This window comes from Kwoniella newhampshirensis, chromosome 2 (genome assembly GCF_039105145.1).
Source record: "Kwoniella newhampshirensis strain CBS 13917 chromosome 2, whole genome shotgun sequence".
Lineage (NCBI taxonomy): Eukaryota > Fungi > Basidiomycota > Tremellomycetes > Tremellales > Cryptococcaceae > Kwoniella > Kwoniella newhampshirensis.
In genome coordinates, this window is record NC_089956.1 from 1500441 (window position 1) to 1516396 (window position 15956).

At 51.8% G+C, this 15956-nt stretch overlaps 3 protein-coding genes across 3 annotated transcripts; 1 reads left to right on the forward strand and 2 right to left on the reverse strand.

Annotated features, from left to right (window-relative positions):
• Positions 1–106: 106 nt before the first annotated feature.
• IAR55_001253 (uncharacterized protein) lies at positions 107–5361 on the reverse strand (the record flags this gene model as incomplete). The annotated part of the gene is made up of 8 exons (XM_066944380.1): positions 107–895; positions 955–1635; positions 1685–3700; positions 3754–3874; positions 3928–4500; positions 4556–4789; positions 4870–4948; positions 5004–5361. 8 exons carry the CDS (start codon positions 5359–5361, stop codon positions 107–109), a joined length of 4851 nt encoding a protein of 1616 aa, XP_066805581.1.
• Positions 5362–6631: 1270 nt separating this feature from the next.
• Positions 6632–8201, forward strand: IAR55_001254 (glucosamine-6-phosphate deaminase; the record flags this gene model as incomplete). The annotated part of the gene is made up of 8 exons (XM_066944381.1): positions 6632–6676; positions 6758–6920; positions 7028–7121; positions 7262–7383; positions 7454–7476; positions 7540–7764; positions 7894–7943; positions 8063–8201. 8 exons carry the CDS (start codon positions 6632–6634, stop codon positions 8199–8201), a joined length of 861 nt encoding a protein of 286 aa, XP_066805582.1.
• A 311-nt stretch (positions 8202–8512) lies between these two features.
• IAR55_001255 (uncharacterized protein) lies at positions 8513–12523 on the reverse strand (the record flags this gene model as incomplete). The annotated part of the gene is made up of 6 exons (XM_066944382.1): positions 8513–8617; positions 8684–9116; positions 9175–10811; positions 10869–11612; positions 11678–11907; positions 11974–12523. 6 exons carry the CDS (start codon positions 12521–12523, stop codon positions 8513–8515), a joined length of 3699 nt encoding a protein of 1232 aa, XP_066805583.1.
• Between the last annotated feature and the right edge of the window lie 3433 nt (positions 12524–15956).

Sequence of the window (15956 nt, forward strand, 5' to 3'; positions counted from 1 at the left end):
TCCAAACGATTTCATGCACAATCAGGACTTAGCATATCAGGATGCGTGGTATCGGTCCTTCTGTCCTACTTAACGTTTGACATACTCCTACCAAACGATCAATCGATCAATACCTCCCTCTTTGAGGTGGTCTATAAACACCTTGTCCTCCCGCGCCTCCTTGAGCTGCGCCGCCACCTCTTCCAAACCCACTTCCTGCTGCTCCTGATCCGCTACCGAAGCCTCCCGCACTCACGCCCGGAGTGGCAGGTCGACTAGGAGCCACACTCCCTCCTTCCCTCTCCATTGCATACGCATCCAATATCCTAACCACATCCGTAGTGAGTAATTCCAACTCTTTGATCTCATCTACGCTCAATGGTTCCGCAACGCGTTTCTTGAGGACCGTTTGCGGCGGGGCTTCGTCCTCGTCATCACTTTCATTTTCACCTTCTTCCCCTTGATCTTCCACTTTGATCCTCGATGAACCAGAGTGAGACACTTGCACATTGTCCCTCTTATTCCTCCAACGTTGATCTCGTCCTCTGACCAAACTCTTCCCCACGCCTTCGAAGACTCGCAACATGCATCCTTCCAAAAGGACTTTCAACCGTTGCACATCGTCCAAGGCATGCAGGTTTCCCACTACAGGTAACCACCTATCACACTCCAACCCTCGTTGAGTGACTAGCAGCTCATAGGCGCCGAAAAGCATGTATGTCATGGGATCGAGTCGCGTGACCACCCGCAACTGCGTAAGGGCGGATGAAGGATTGCCGCCAGGAGGAACGTTCCGCTGTTTCTCGCCGAAAGCATAGAGTCGTTTCTCGGCAGGATTGAAGGAAGCAGACGGCTCTTCGGGGCCACCGACCTCACGACGACGGGAGTTGACAGATGACGCATGGATGAAGACGGTCTACACAATTTAATAGGTCAGCATGGGCAAAAGCAGCTTGACGTCTGATTTTAACTCACCTTATCCTGAGATGTTCGACATGTCTTCTCCGACGTCCTCAGGGCAAAGTTCGGGGCACTAGCCATGGCAATCAAGGCCGCCAAGAGAGGCAGACTATTGCCATGCTCGTTCAGAGCAGCAGGGACCGTCATCTGCCTTCCTATTCTTCCTACCATGCCGCCTGCCGAGACAGCAATGACACCAGCTTGGTCTAAGCTCTGCAGCAGACTTCCCTTCACTTGCTTGATTTGAAGCATTGTCGGCTTAGACAAAAAGTTGTCGGAGCAGAATTGATTCGCGGATCTGTACTCTCCGCGATCGTCCATAGCTGACCATACGTTGTATGCTGCCGTGATAGCAAGTGGATCAGATCGGAAAGCCACAGGAGACCAGGAATCTTTGATCTCGTCTGCTTGTTTCTTAAGGGCGATTGGTGCAAGGAAAGGATCCCGATTGGTCAAGACCGCGGCGAGGGTCAAGGCCGAGTCCAAACATCGGAAAAACGAGCCATACAGACAAAGCTTGCCAATCGCGGCTTCCACCGGTAGCTGCAGGAGAACTCGACCAAGGGAAGTAAGGTTCTGATGCACGTCGATAGCGCCCAACATGCGTAGGACGTCCATGGCGGCCACGATACGGTTTGATTCGGGTGGTTCGATTGTCGCTGCAAGAACTTCTTCCACCTCACCAAGATTAAGAGCCTAGATTGATGTTAGCAGGAACTCTACCGATTTCTGTCCAATCTCTCACCTTGACGTGCATGACTACATTGCTCAAGTCTGATCGCTTCATTTCTACCAGCTGGTGAGGATCAAGCGAAGCAAGCCTGTTCTTCGATACGAGGCCGTAGTATTCACCGTCCCTATGTCTACCCGCTCGACCCGCTCGCTGATTTAGGTTGGAAGAACCGACCCAAGCCGAGACCAGAGACGACATATGTCGATCAGGATCGTATCGTTTTTCCTTTACTCGAGCGGTGTCGACCACATACACCACATCAGGGATTGTGATCGAAGTTTCAGCGATGTTGGTGGCCAGGATTATTCGTCGCACACCCTCAGGAGGAGGCCTGAAGACTTCCTTTTGCTCCGCAGCAGGAATAGTTGAATGAAGGTAATGGATACTGTACTTTGAGGAGTCGGAGAAATTCAAGCCCATCAGAGGGTATCTTCTTCCATCGAGCAGGATATCGGCGACCTTCTTGATCTCGTCCCAACCGGGAAGGAATACTAGGACGTGACCATCCCCTGAGCGTTGCATGACATCGGCAATCGTGAGCGCCACCAAGGGATACGGAATCTCCAGTTCCATGCCGGTGCCTTCGACGAACATAGAAGGATCGCGGCTCAGCTCTTTGCCGATGTACTCCACAACATTCTTTTCGCTGAAAACCCAGCCGCCCTTGTTGGCAGGAAGTCCCTGGAGTTGAGGAACGACATCGTCGAGATAGTGCCTTTCGACAGGGAAGGTACGTCCAGGCACTTCAGCGACAGGGGCCAGTCTACCCTTCGGGTCGGTGAAGTACTGCTTGAACAGAGTCGGATCGATGGTAGCTGACATGAGAATGATCTTGATGGGCTTGTTCCTCGATCTACGATCGGCCAGAAGCCGCTTCAGCACAACGAGTAGTAAATCGGTATCGATATCTCGTTCGTGGACCTCGTCAACGACGATGTGAGTCACTTCGTCCATCCTGGACACCGCGACAGGATCGGCCGTCGCACCTAACGCAGATTGCATCCGTTTGAGGAAGATACCAGTGGTGCAGAAAGTAATGCTTCCGTTTGATTGAGGAAGCTTGACATCGAAGCGCACTTGATACCCAACTTCTTGACCTAATTGTTGTCCTCGTTCGTCGGCGATCCGCTCTGCCACGGACATGGCCGCAAGTCGTCGAGGCTGCGTGCAAACGATGTTGCATTTCGCGCCTTCACCGCGGTTGATGTAGTCATCGAACAGAAGTTGAGGCACCTGAGTGGTTTTTCCCGACCCGGTGGCAGCCATGACGATGGTGACTTCGTTAACCTCGATCTTGGCCAAAATCTCAGTAGCACGAGATGTGACTGGCAGTGATTGACGAGTTTTTCGCATTTTCTCCAGTTTGGGGTCGCTCTGATACGCCGCCAGACGATCTTGCAGATCGAGTGACTTGTCTTGCAATTCGCGCTCACTAGCTTGGCCTTGACGACCTTGACTCCATGTCGGAAGGGGTTGGGGCTCATTGGCAGCGACACCCGAAGACGGAGCGTTTTCCCATAATCTGGAGTGTCGAATGTCACCGCACAGTCCTTGGATATCCTCGTTGAGAGCGTCTGACATCTGGAAGACAAGATGTGGCGCCATTCCGAGATTCGCACTTTTGTCCTTCTTTGAGTATTCCAAGAAGTCTTTCCATAATTCGGGATCGCAGCTTTCGAGGTATTGCGTAACGTCGAGATAACACTTCACTTGCGCTCCTTTCTTGTTTGACGCAGATCCCATTCCTATTCGTCTTCCACCAACGGTGATCACAGCATCCCAGACCATGTTTGCTGCTTTGCCCTTCTTAGCCGATTTGGTGGCCGTCTGAGAGAACTCGATATCGGGTTTGCCGAATTTGTATCGCTGACAATAGTACTCCATGAATTGACGAGCACGGTCGTATGAGATCTGCGAGCCGTCGGACAGGATGGCAGTCTCGGAACTACCACCTGGTACAAGGTTTTGTGATGTTGTGTTGGCAGTGGAAGGAGCGACGGGTTTACCGCCTGGTTTACCTCTTTCCAGCTGGGCGATCTTCTGCGTTAGCTACAATCGTTGTCTTGGGTCCGAACACTCACTATGCCTGCTGCAGTCAACTGCAGCACAGCGCTTAATGCTGCTAGCTTCTCTGCTTCCTTTTTGTTTGGATGATCTCCCACTCCATAAATATTCTGATCCGCCTCCGCAGCCACAGTGACTCTGTCTGCTGTCAGCTTCAAATGTGATTGGACTCAAGAGCCTGGGTAACGCACCGGAAAACCTTCTTGCCTGCGACAATTCCTTCGTCCGTCTGATACTCTGAGCCCATGTCTGCTCCTCCTCTACCTCCGCCCAGAAAATTGGCTAGGGGTGCTTTGGGATTCTCTGCCCATTGCGGTTTGAGTGTTATACCATTGCCAAATTGAGACATGATCTGGCCTTGATCATGAAGGGGTGGGGCTAGTTGTTTGGCAGAAGCGGCATTCCCACCACTGCCTCCGTTTCTGCGAGGTGTTGTGTGTCCGTTGGACCGGTACCGAGAAGGACCCGGCATATCTGACGTAGGAGAGGGAGAGCGTGATAGTCGAGTGTCAGAGGCTGCAGGACTTTGTTCAGTCTGAAGTGACGTTATTTGAGGCTGCTGCTGGGTAAGAGAGGTCTGGAGAGCTCGCGGTCCTGTGGGAATTCTGGTAGCTCGTGGTCCCGTAGGAATGGAGGATGCGCTGTCTGAAGGGACTGGTTGCGAGACCCGAGGACCAGTTGGGATTGCCTTAGCAACCTTGTTGGGAAGCTGGGAAGGAAGGGCGGAAGGGGAGAGAGGTCTCTTGGGAGCAGGAGATGTAGATCTGCTCATAAGGTAAAGTAAGCTTCACAACAACACACCATCGAGGCCTCACTTACGTATGGTGTTCCTTTGCCGAAATCAAAAATCCTCCCAAACGGTCTTTGAGGCTTACAGAACTGTCGTGATACTCTCCGTAACCTGATCCCTGATGTCGACTGCTGTTTGCTCGGATTCGAGAATGGGAGCGGGATTTAGAGGTGGACCTTCCTCGACGACGAATGGGTGAAGGGGATCGAATATATGGCGAGGACCGACGATGAGGAGAAGGTGATCTGGGTCGTGGAGATGGGCTGTGATGTCTGTAGCGATGGGGGGTGCGTGACCTCGAGGTATATCCACGAGTTGCCCGTTGACTCTCTCTTTCACGTACCGGCGATGGAGACCTGTATCTTCGAGGAGACGGGGAGCGAGTTCTGTACCTGTCAGGCGGTGTGGGTGATCTATACCTCCTGCGCGGAGGAGAAGGTGAAGGGATGTAGATGTCCTTGTCTCGACGACTCGAACTTGGCGGAGATGGGATATAGACGTCTTTCTCTCGACGGATCGAGGGCGGGGGAGAAGGTGAAGGATGATACGAGTCGAATTCCCTTCGGATGGTTGGGACTTCCTTCAGAGGTGAAGGTGATCTGAGGCCTCGAGGTTGGGTGGAATGTGCGTGGGATGCGGAGGCAGCTGAAAAGGTTGGTCTAGCAGGGAGAGCGTGAACCAGTCTCGAAGCTAGACTTGAGACAGGGTTCGAAGATGTGTTTTCGAGCGAAGGTCGAGAAGACAGCTCAGGAGCAGCGACAACAGGCTTGCTAGGTAATGAGAAAATGGGACGACTGTTGATGCTGGAGTGAGTTCGATCTGTCTCTGAGGACATGGAGGTGAAGTTGACTGATTGGACCCTCTGTCCCGCTTGAGTATCGCAGGGTGTGGGCCGTAACCTCCAAAGCTGGGCAGGAGTGAAGAAAGGATTTGTTGTGTGTCAGTCACCGAGGAGGCATGGGCTGCCTCCGGGTGCTTGGAAGTGTTCCGAAGACGAAGACTTGGGTCCGGTCGTGGTACCAGAGAAAGGGAAGGTCGATTATATCAACAGTGTCAGAAGAGATATTTGCATACCTCTCTGCTTTCTGCTTTCCGCCAACTTTTGGTTGCGAGTGATGAAAGCAAAAGGTCGGAATCATGGGCTTATCACCAAGTCCGCACAGCTCTGCGGTGGTACAAGTCATATTGCCACGTCATCGTTACATGCCTTGAACCCCCCCTTCCAAAGCCTCTCCCCGCAATGATAGGAGGGGAGACTGATACCGCATGTCGATCCAAGCCGTGGCCGCCTCCCAATACATGGGCCACGTCCACGATTGATGACCAACGTATACGCGTGCCATGTTACCGCATCTGGGAATCAGCTGCGGTAGCGAGAGGGAGAGGTATGTGTGTCAGAGCAGTCCGTTGTTGGGAGATCTATAGATGAGCCAGGCGTGGATAACCTTGATCAGAGATCCTCCTACCTGCGATCTGATAGTCAAAGGCAGCAATGACTTGCCACGCTATACCTGATGTCTCTACTCTGCCTGTGCGCCCCCCCCCCCCCGCCCCCCTTCCACAGGCTGGAACCCAAAGGACCGTGCTTCCCACACACTTTTCGAAGGATGTCCGATATATATCTGTGCATCAGATCTCTGTCGCGAAGTGCGACACACACACACACACACACATACACACACACCCACTTCTGGTTATCAATTGCTGACGTGAACGTGTTCTGTCCCCTGCATGCATACTGCCTATACACGTGTGACGCATGGAATCAATCAATCAATCAATCACTCGCTCCAAAAGCGTTCACGGTAATCTGACCGGAACACACGGCGATATGCTCGGTGCATTCTTTCGGCCATTTCGCCGGGACTCCTTTAGTGTGCCAAATACGCGCTATCTCTCGGTCACCTTTGGGTAGAAGAGGAACATTATCACTGGAAGAGAGAAGGAGGAGGAATGCATGATTATCGTAACAGTGGAAAAAAAGTGGGAACGAGCATCTTTGCTATTGCATTCATATAGCAATTGCAAAGCAAAGGACCTGGACACCCTCGACAACAACATCGGCAGCGACAGCAGGAACAGAGATACTGTATCTTATCGGCACGATGAGATTGACTATCAGAGATACCAAAGAGCAAGTAGGGAACTACGTGAGCTTACCTCCTCCGCCTCTCGTCATTCCTTCCATCCATCATCTCATCAAATATACCCCGACTGACTTGTTGGATCAGATCGCAGAGTACATCGCTAAACGGATCAATTCGTTCACCCCCACTCCCGCTCACCCCAACATCGTCCTTGGTCTACCTACCGGATCTTCCCCTTTGCCCGTGTACCGACGATTGGTCGAGCTGCACAAGGAGGGGAAGGTCAGCTTCAAGGATGTGATCACATGTGAGTGAGACTGTGATCTTTGCTGGCTCCGGCCTCCGTCCTCCGGCGGATGGTTACTGGGTTACAGACTTGTGGTTGAAGACAGGCTGAGTTGCACAAAACCACAGTCAACATGGATGAATACGTTGGGATCCCTCGAGATCACTCCGAGTCATACCATACCTTCATGTTCACCAACTTTTTCTCTCTGATCGATATTGAGTGAGTTTCCAATCGCTCCATCGAATCATCCCCACGACCGGACCTTTGCCTTCTCGTCTCCCTTTCCTTTTCACATAGTCTGCTACCGAGCTACTTCTCAGCACGTGTCATCAGTCCTGACCCTAAATCCATTCGATCAGCCCCAAGAACACTCATATTTTGAACGGAAATGCCGAAGATCTATACAAGGAGTGTGAAGATTATGAAGCGGCCATCCGAGGCGTTGGCGGGATCGATCTCTTCCTCGGTGGTATCGGTGCTGGTGAGGGGGATGTTCAATCTCGTGCAATAGTGAGAAGGATCTAGTTGACCTTGATATTCGCGTTTGACAGACGGACACATCGCTTTCAACGAGGTGAGTCGGGAAGACGGAATGCTACTGTCAGTTTGGAAGGCTGAGTATTCATTTGTATTATAGCCCGGATCATCACTCACATCCCGGACCCGAATCAAGACTCTCGCCTACGAGACTATCCTCGACAATTGTCGTTTCTTCAACAACGACCTCTCCTTAGTGCCCCGCATGGCGCTCACCGTTGGTGTGCAGACGGTCATGGATGCCAAAGAGGTCGTACTGGTCGTCACTGGGCAGAACAAGAGTTTGGCTCTTAGTCAGATGATCGAGGGTGGGGTGAACCATATGGTGCGTTGTTGTTCATTCTAGCTCTCATCGTGTCTTTGCATATCATCTCTACCGTCACGAAACGTATCGGAGATTCCGCTATTTCAGTATATAGATGAGTACAGAAATTGATCAGACTCGCTCACACAGGTCACTGCAAGCGCTTTACAAACTCATCCATGGGCTCTGGTCGTATGCGAGTAAGTCGAAACGTTTCCTCCCTCCCATCTTTCTTCCTCCGTGCAAGTCCATCGCTTCGATCCCTACAGGCACACTTTTTTGACGGGACCCAATTCTGACGCTCTCCATCCCCTGACAGTGAAGATGCGACTCTCGAATTACGCGTCAAGACCGTCAAGTATTTCAAGTCGATCGAGAAGGTACAAGATGAAGTAGAGAGTAAATACGGTCCTGTCGCTTCTGTACGACTCGGTCTGAGTCGGGCTACTGCCGCTTAGATAATGTACCCTCGTAGCTGGACATCCATATCTAGATTTCAGGTCAATAGTCATCTCGCATGGGTGGGAGGAAAGGGGTTCATCAACCAATATATGTACGAATACGACATTGTATTGCTGCAACTCGCATTCCTGAGGACTAATCATAATAGGGCATCTCAATGCTGCACGTACTCGTTGTCGTCCGCATGACCGCACTCCGCAATGCTAGTGTGTTTGTGTATGTGCCAACTAAATATCGTTACAATGTGTCGTGCAGAAGTATGTATCATTACTGATGATCAAAACTCCGGACTGATTATTCCCTCCCGTCACTGGTTCTGCCCCTGAGCTTGTCCTTCTCGACCTGCGACATTTGCTATAGCCGAGAAAGGTGGCAACGTCGTTCCCTGCTGAGCTTGAAGTCCTGCTGGAGGCTACGTGTATCATAAGAGTGCATCAGGTTGGAGTACTAGACAAGGATAGACAGACGCGACACTCACCACTCTGAACATGGGATTGATCTGAGCCTCGCCGACTCCGCTTCCTTCCCAACTGCTGATGCTGGGTAGAACTGTCCCGTGTCGCCCCATACCGGCGCCTAGAGCTACGGCCGTCCCTTTTGGATGTCCATATGGACTCGTGGGCGCACTCCCGTTCATGGCGGGTTGAGGTACACCAAGCGTTTCCAGGTGTCCTTGCAGGGATAGTTGACTTGTACCATGGCGTCCGAGTGAAGTGCTTGATCCTGCGCCTGCACCGACGTTGGCATGCGCTTTGAAGTCATGTGCGAGCTGAGATTCTAAAGAGGCATTAGATCGTGACATGAGGGAATGTTGGTGGTGGAAGGATGCGACGGATGGAGCCCTTTTGGGGTCGTGGGTCCGTTGAATTGGGTCATGCCATTCCGATCGAGTAGAGCGTCGGGGTCCGGGACTGTAACGGTGCATTATGAGCATAATGATTTCATCCTCCAATGCCAAAGTGTACTCACTCGCTGTCAACCGTACCAACGGTTAAAGCGCTTCTGCTCCTGAGAGAATTATGCCCAAAGCTGGACATCGAATGGTCATCGTCATCGTCTCTCCTTCTCGCTTTATGCCGGTTGACTGTCGAGTGGACATCGTCGTATGCTGCCAAAGCAGCGGCACTCAACCCACTTCTTCCCGAATGGCCGGAATGACCTGAGTCGTGACTTCGTACGCTAGCCATACTTTGAGTAGCAGGACCTCCATACGATCGAGGGTCTCTCAAAGATGGACTTGCACCTTGAGCAAGGGAGGTTGATGATGCTGACGTGAAAACGGGCGGTTGATTCAATGACGATCCCAACGGAGCCGCATCCGGGGTCATGGCAATACCAGATGACGAAAATTCGATTTCTCCCTTTGCATTGGCCCCTTTCCGAACCTCGATGAGCTGGTTCCGTTTCTGCATGACGGCTCTTGCTCTTTCCTTCTGTTTGGAAGCCATCGCTTCTCTCTGAGCCTTGGCCAGTTCTTTGGCTTGTCGTTCGGCCTCCTTCTTAGCCTTCTTGGGGTCGTCAATGATTGGTGGTGGTGGTGGCGGCAGCGGCAGCGATGGAGCTCTGTCTTGGGGTCGATGACCCGATTGAGTACGCTTGAGTGATGACGTTCCAGTATACGCATTTTCGTCAACGGTAGCAAGATCCGGTGTACTCTTGCCCACACCACCAAAGACAGAACTGAGCCCCCATTTCTTCTTCTTTCCAGATGCTGCCAGTTTGTCCGCACGCACTGCGTCCACAGTGGGCTCACTAGAAGGAGCCAACGACAACTGAGACGAGGCAGCCAGTCGAGGAGTTTCTTCGGCGTATCGTTGCTGTTGCTGAACATACGCAGCAACATGAGATGAGGGGTGAGAGTAAAGATCAGGCGTCCTTTCCAAAGAAGCATTGGAATAACTACCGAAATTAGGGTTGGATAGGCCACCTTGAGAACCTTCAAACACTGACCCATCATACATGGAAGAATGAGTATTTGAGGGTCGTCGGGTGTTGAGCGCAACGTCGTTGACCCATTGCTGCGATCGGTGAATTCCGGTAGTTTGCGAGTAGGCAGACTCGCGACGGGCTCCCGGAGAAGGTGGTGGTCGATTTCCATAACTAGCCAGATCGTCGGTGGGAAGGTCAAGCTCTCGGAGCTGGTGGACCAACGCCGAGGCGGATGCGGCATAAGCTCGAGAGTCCGCATGAGTGTTGTGAAGATGTGACTGAGATGGGAAGAACAGTCGATGTGACGCGCTTGGGGAGCTGCCATCGGGTGTGCCCACAGGCGGCGGAAGCGTTCGCATATCGCCGTTTGCGAAGGCTGGCCGTGCGTCGTGAGGTGTATGAGAGTGAGATGGCGGTAACTGTCTTGGGGCGGCAGTGAATTCGGCAGGGGCAGGTCTCGCTGCGCCAGGTGCGGGTTGACCCTGCGAGAAAGGTATACGCGGCAGAGGAGGAGTCCGTTGAAGGTGAGGGAGAGTTTCGTGGAAGTATGCGTGATCAATACATTGCGCCGCTGTCATCCGGTATTTCGGATTGTACCGTAGTAGATCAGAGATGCAATCAACGAGTGACTGTGGTACAGAATCGTTGAAGAGTCCCCGGAAGCGGACGGGTTTTCGCTGGTGCGCAAAGTGCATTAGTAAGACAGCTCACTGATAGTACTATGACGACCTCACCTTTGGAAACGAGAAGCCGACATTCTTCGCCAGCTTGATTCCCGAATTCCAGGAACCACCTCCAATAGGCCTGCCTCTTTCGTCCGCTCCATACTCCGCACTAGGATCACCCATAGTGTCGCATATTCGATAGACCTGATCGATCTCGCTCACACCGGGGAAAAGGGGTTTGAGGTTTAGCATCTCGGCAAGGATGGTGCCCAGAGCCCACATATCGACTGGTGGACCATATTCTGTAGATCGCAACAACACCTCTGGAGCACGATACCATCTGGTAGAGACGTACTCTGTATAAGGCGGTTTTGAATCGGTCGCTCTTGCTAAGCCGAAGTCTGCGAGTTTGACAATGACCGAGACGTCCTTCTCATATTTCGGTTGATCAGAGTTTTGGGAATGTTGATTCAGATCTTGTCCATTCATGCCACTCCGAGAGGAGTTGATCTCAGCCAGAGCTGCCGCCGTGAGATAGTCGGTAAGTCCTGTCGTTGTCACCAACAGATTTTCGGGCTTCATATCTCGATGAAAGTAGCCGTGTCCATGTATGTGATACAGGCCAGCGGAGATTTGGTGGAAACAGCTCGCGATGAGACCTGAAGCAAGCGGTCGACCTCGCCGAGATTTTGTAAGCTGGTATAGATTGCCCTCCATACACTCAAAGACAAAATACAGTTCTCGAGATTTCGGCGAGATGAAGGCGTCATATAAGGGGATGATAGCCGGATGCGGAGGGATCTTGCTGAGTGACTAGAGAAGATGCACCACCATTTTAGCTGACCCCAACATGATCGCGACAAAACGAGACGACATACCACTAGCTCGCCAAGAGTCTTTGCCTGCTTCCAACCTCCTTCCCAGACCCTCTTCATTCTTTTCAGGGCGACTAACCTCTTTCCCGCCCATTCTGGTCTCGCGCCAGCTCCACATTGCATTGCAGACAGTAGTAGATCTGGCTTGACAGGTGAATGCCAATCGCAAAGCCAAACCGTGCCGAAAGAACCGTCTCCGAGACACTTCATCTCGGTGTATTTCCGTTCACCCCCTTACAGGCAGTAGACTGAGTCAGCGTTGCCTCTCGAAATAAGATCAGTCAAGGTAGGCTACTTACATGGATCTTCTACTCCCACTCGTCCGTCCGTCTCCACCGGTTCTATCGGTACTTGCTCTGCTCTGTTTGGTCCTGGACCACTGGAGCTCCGCGCTTGCCCACCGCCTGCCATTGCCCCGTCAAAGTACTCTGATGCCGACATCGGAGAAGACATAGTTTGCGGCGATTGTGTCCGTCGATACGTTGAAGGACCTGCCACCTGGGTATGCCAGTCCACTTGTTTCGACGACGGTGAGGAGAACTGTTGGGAATGGGAGTATGGTTGGTGGGAGTGCATCGGTAGTTGCTGTGTTCGGGAAGGATGGGCTGGACTCGCACTCTCCGGTGTGGGGGGATATCCATTCTGACCGAAGCCGTTCTGATCGCCACTGGTCGAACGTCCCGGTTGGGGGTACGGCGAAGTATATGCGGAGAACGATTCGTCGTTTGACCGAGGTGTGTCTAGGTTGATAGATTGGTGGGTAGAGTATGAATTGGTCGTCTCCTGTGACGTGCTCTTGCTGGAATGTACAGCTGGGGCTAGAACGATTGGAACGAACGCCGTGGACATTGTCACCTGCTTGAGGTGGCAATTGTCAGGAGAGAGCAGAGACAGGAGGGGAGGAAGAGGGGGACGAGAAGGGAGAGAGCCGGGTGTTGTATGTTCCCGCCACCGAAAACGATATCCAAAGTCTGAGCCAGTCGAGCCTTGGAGGTAGACTATAAAGGTGATGCTGGGATATGCCAGATGCGACCGTCTGATCTGCTACCACTGGACAGAGGTCAAGCCGTTGATGAGATGCAATGCAAGGGATGGATGAATGGTCTGTCCGTTTTCTGTCGGTCGAGATGGGAGGTGTGAGGGGGCCAGGGCCGTCTGCCGGAAAAGGCGATGATGTGTCCGAAATCACTCTAGCGTCAAGGGCGAGCAGTCTGTGTAATGGTGATTATATCAGTAATCATGGCGTAACAAGACCAAGATCAAGAAGCATCGGTTCGACAAGCTTCTCGCCTCTTTGGCAGGGAGAGGAGCAGTAGTAGGCTCACCAGTACCAGTACCCGTCCGTATCCAGTATTCAATCTTTTGATCACGCGTAAACGGCTAGTGTGTGGACGGTGTGTGCCGTAATGATCGAGAGTCGAGGGTTGGCTTTTTCCCGGTCTGATCGAGGAGCGTTGCTGGCAGAGACACACGACCACGACCACAACGTGGTATATGCAAGCAAGGTAGGTATTATTGACTTTTGTGTGTATGCAAAGAGCGGAACGATCTCATGGATGGAAGGCCGGGTGATGATGATGATGATGATGATGATGAGGGGTGATGTGGAACTGAACTGGATCAGAGAACTAAAAGAGGGGAAAGCAAAAGCAAAAGGGACCAAAGAGTAACTGATCCAAGGGGAGAAGAGGAGCTACTACTGCTCGCTGCTGCTGTCACTACTAACCACAGACTAATAATATAATAAATGACAATTGACAGGAACGGAGTGAGCTGAACGCCTCCACGCTAACCTTGTAAAATAGGCTACTTGGTTGGCTCCTGCTACGCTTTGTATTTCGTTTCCTTTCTCTCTCCTTGGCTGACCCTCTCGCTGTCTTGAGCATCTGCACACGCAGAGGTGGTAGTGATGCATCAACGTAGATCATGGGTCATCCTTCATATCTCTTGATATCCGACCCGGTCACGGTGGAAAAGGCAGCAGGGAAAAGAACATTCGTGCGTTGGATCTAATCGATGGGAAGGAAAATCATCCGTATGAAACCTACTGCAAGAGCATTTGGGGCGGGGGAAGAGGGGGGGGGGGTCTGGAGTGTATCGTGGGACGTCAAACCTTGTTTTTGGGCTGATCCGGGTACGACAGGATTTCGGCGGTATCAGTCCGAGTGTAAGGGATAGCCATTGAAGGCATGCGTGCGTGCGTACATACATCTACGGTACGGACCCCAAGCAGCATACATTTACATCATATCTCGCATCATCATGTATGGGTGATGTCGTTGTATCAAGGAGCGCAAAGCGGGTGATGGAGAATGAAAGGATGACTGACCATTTCCCACTACAGAGAAAACTCGGCGATATTCTACACGCTAGCGCGAAATAACGCTACTCGTACTGACGCTAGTCGACTTAGACCTTTTTTTACGACTGAAATCCTCTCCAGGTAGCATGGGATCGAGTCTGGATGTGCCCGTGATGTTTGGTGCGTTACTACTGATTTCGCTCTCATCCAATCTTGGTTGCGGAAGAGAGACGACTAACGTCAATGATGTTGGAAAACCCCGATTGCAGGATGTATGTAAGCATGTTACATAGGCCAATCTAACACCGTCGATCACTTGCCACAGTCTGCTTACGAGTATTCATTCATTCATTCGAATTTTTCCGTCCTCGTCACGACCCGCACGTCGCAGCTCTATAGATCCTGGCCGTCTGCGTGATGCACATACAGGGATAGGGATGCTTCTCTTGAGTTCTGCCTCACTCTGCGGAACCTTGGACACAGTTCTAGCCACAACAGGGTTTCCTGCATCCGGCCATCCACGACAGACGGGTGACACACACGTGTCCCTGCTGATTCAGGGAACATTGGTGGACCAAGGGTCCCTCCCCCTCCCATGTGGCGGCGGAAGGAGAACAACGATTCAATCGATTTGTGTCCCATTCGTGTTCAGATAGATAAGTTATAGATGCATGAGAACAACTTGCACGCATCATACGGATACCTCGATGATTTACTGCGATCGGTATCATTTATCCCTTTTAGCACAGCTCGGGCTTTCTTTCTTATGCAAGACTATGAAGATGCGGATCAGAACGACGATTTGATCCGGACCGCCTGTTCGGCGCACTTGTGGCAGCGAAGGCAAGGAAGAAGGGCTAGGGCTGTCGATAGGACAGACCATTTGATCGAATGATGGCCGATCTGCGATATGGTGCTTTTGACTCAACAGGACGTGAATGCTTGGAATTCGTATGATGGGCCCCAGCTTTGAATGCGTGACGTCCAATGCCACTGTGGTCGATCTGTGTTGGTCAATCGGTTTGTCCTTCTGTTGACCAACCACGTTTGACTTTGGCTGTATACCTCCTCCCATCATGGTTGTGCGTCCGGTCCAATGTCCTTGACTCGCGTTTCCCTTGTGATCACGTCCTCTTCATCCCAATGTCCCGAACGACCTCTCTCCGCCCGTATGTATCTTGCACGGCTGCGCCTTCAACTTCCACCACAGCTTCCCCGACTTTTTCTCCGCAGCGACATCAGAGCAATTCGAGTTTCTCAACGGATATTTCGCCTTTTGGAGGATATGAAGCACCGGTTCGGTCGGACACGGCAAGGTACGATGTGAGGGTGGAAGAGAGAGTTGGAGTCGGGTCAGATAAAAGATATCTTGATATCCGAGATGAGCAAATTTCGCTTCGAGACTTTCTAGCTGTGAGAGGGCAGAATGTTTTGTGTCAGTAGTGTTCCTACTCCCGTTCATGTCTCTAAAAAAGAGTGACTCGGTCCCCGGGCGAGGGTCAAAGACGAATGCGAATTGGTTGACTTACCTTGCCGCCTTTCATGACGAAGTGGTTTCGTTTTTGCTTGGCGATCTTGGATCTCCCATATCGCTTCACAGCTTCCAGCGCGCAATAGAAGGACGGTGGATAAGACGGATCACATTGTTCGAGACACTGAACAATGAAAGATGGATCAAGGGTCAGTGGTCAGCGGTGTTGGTCGAAACATAAAGCAAAGCGTATCATCGATGAACAGTGCTCGATGAACAGTGCGGGTACTCACACAAACGACTCCTTCATATGTATCGCTGGAAAGGGGACAAGACAATCCGGGAGACTCTGGACTGCATGATGTTGCTGGAGAGCACGATTGTCGACGATCGACGATTATGGCGTGGTTTGCTGTTGCTGACATGTTGAGGGCTGTAGGGTAATGTGTGGATGTCAAATGAGGCCGGTGTGGGTCGTCGCCTTAAAGGTTGGATGATCGACTTGCTTT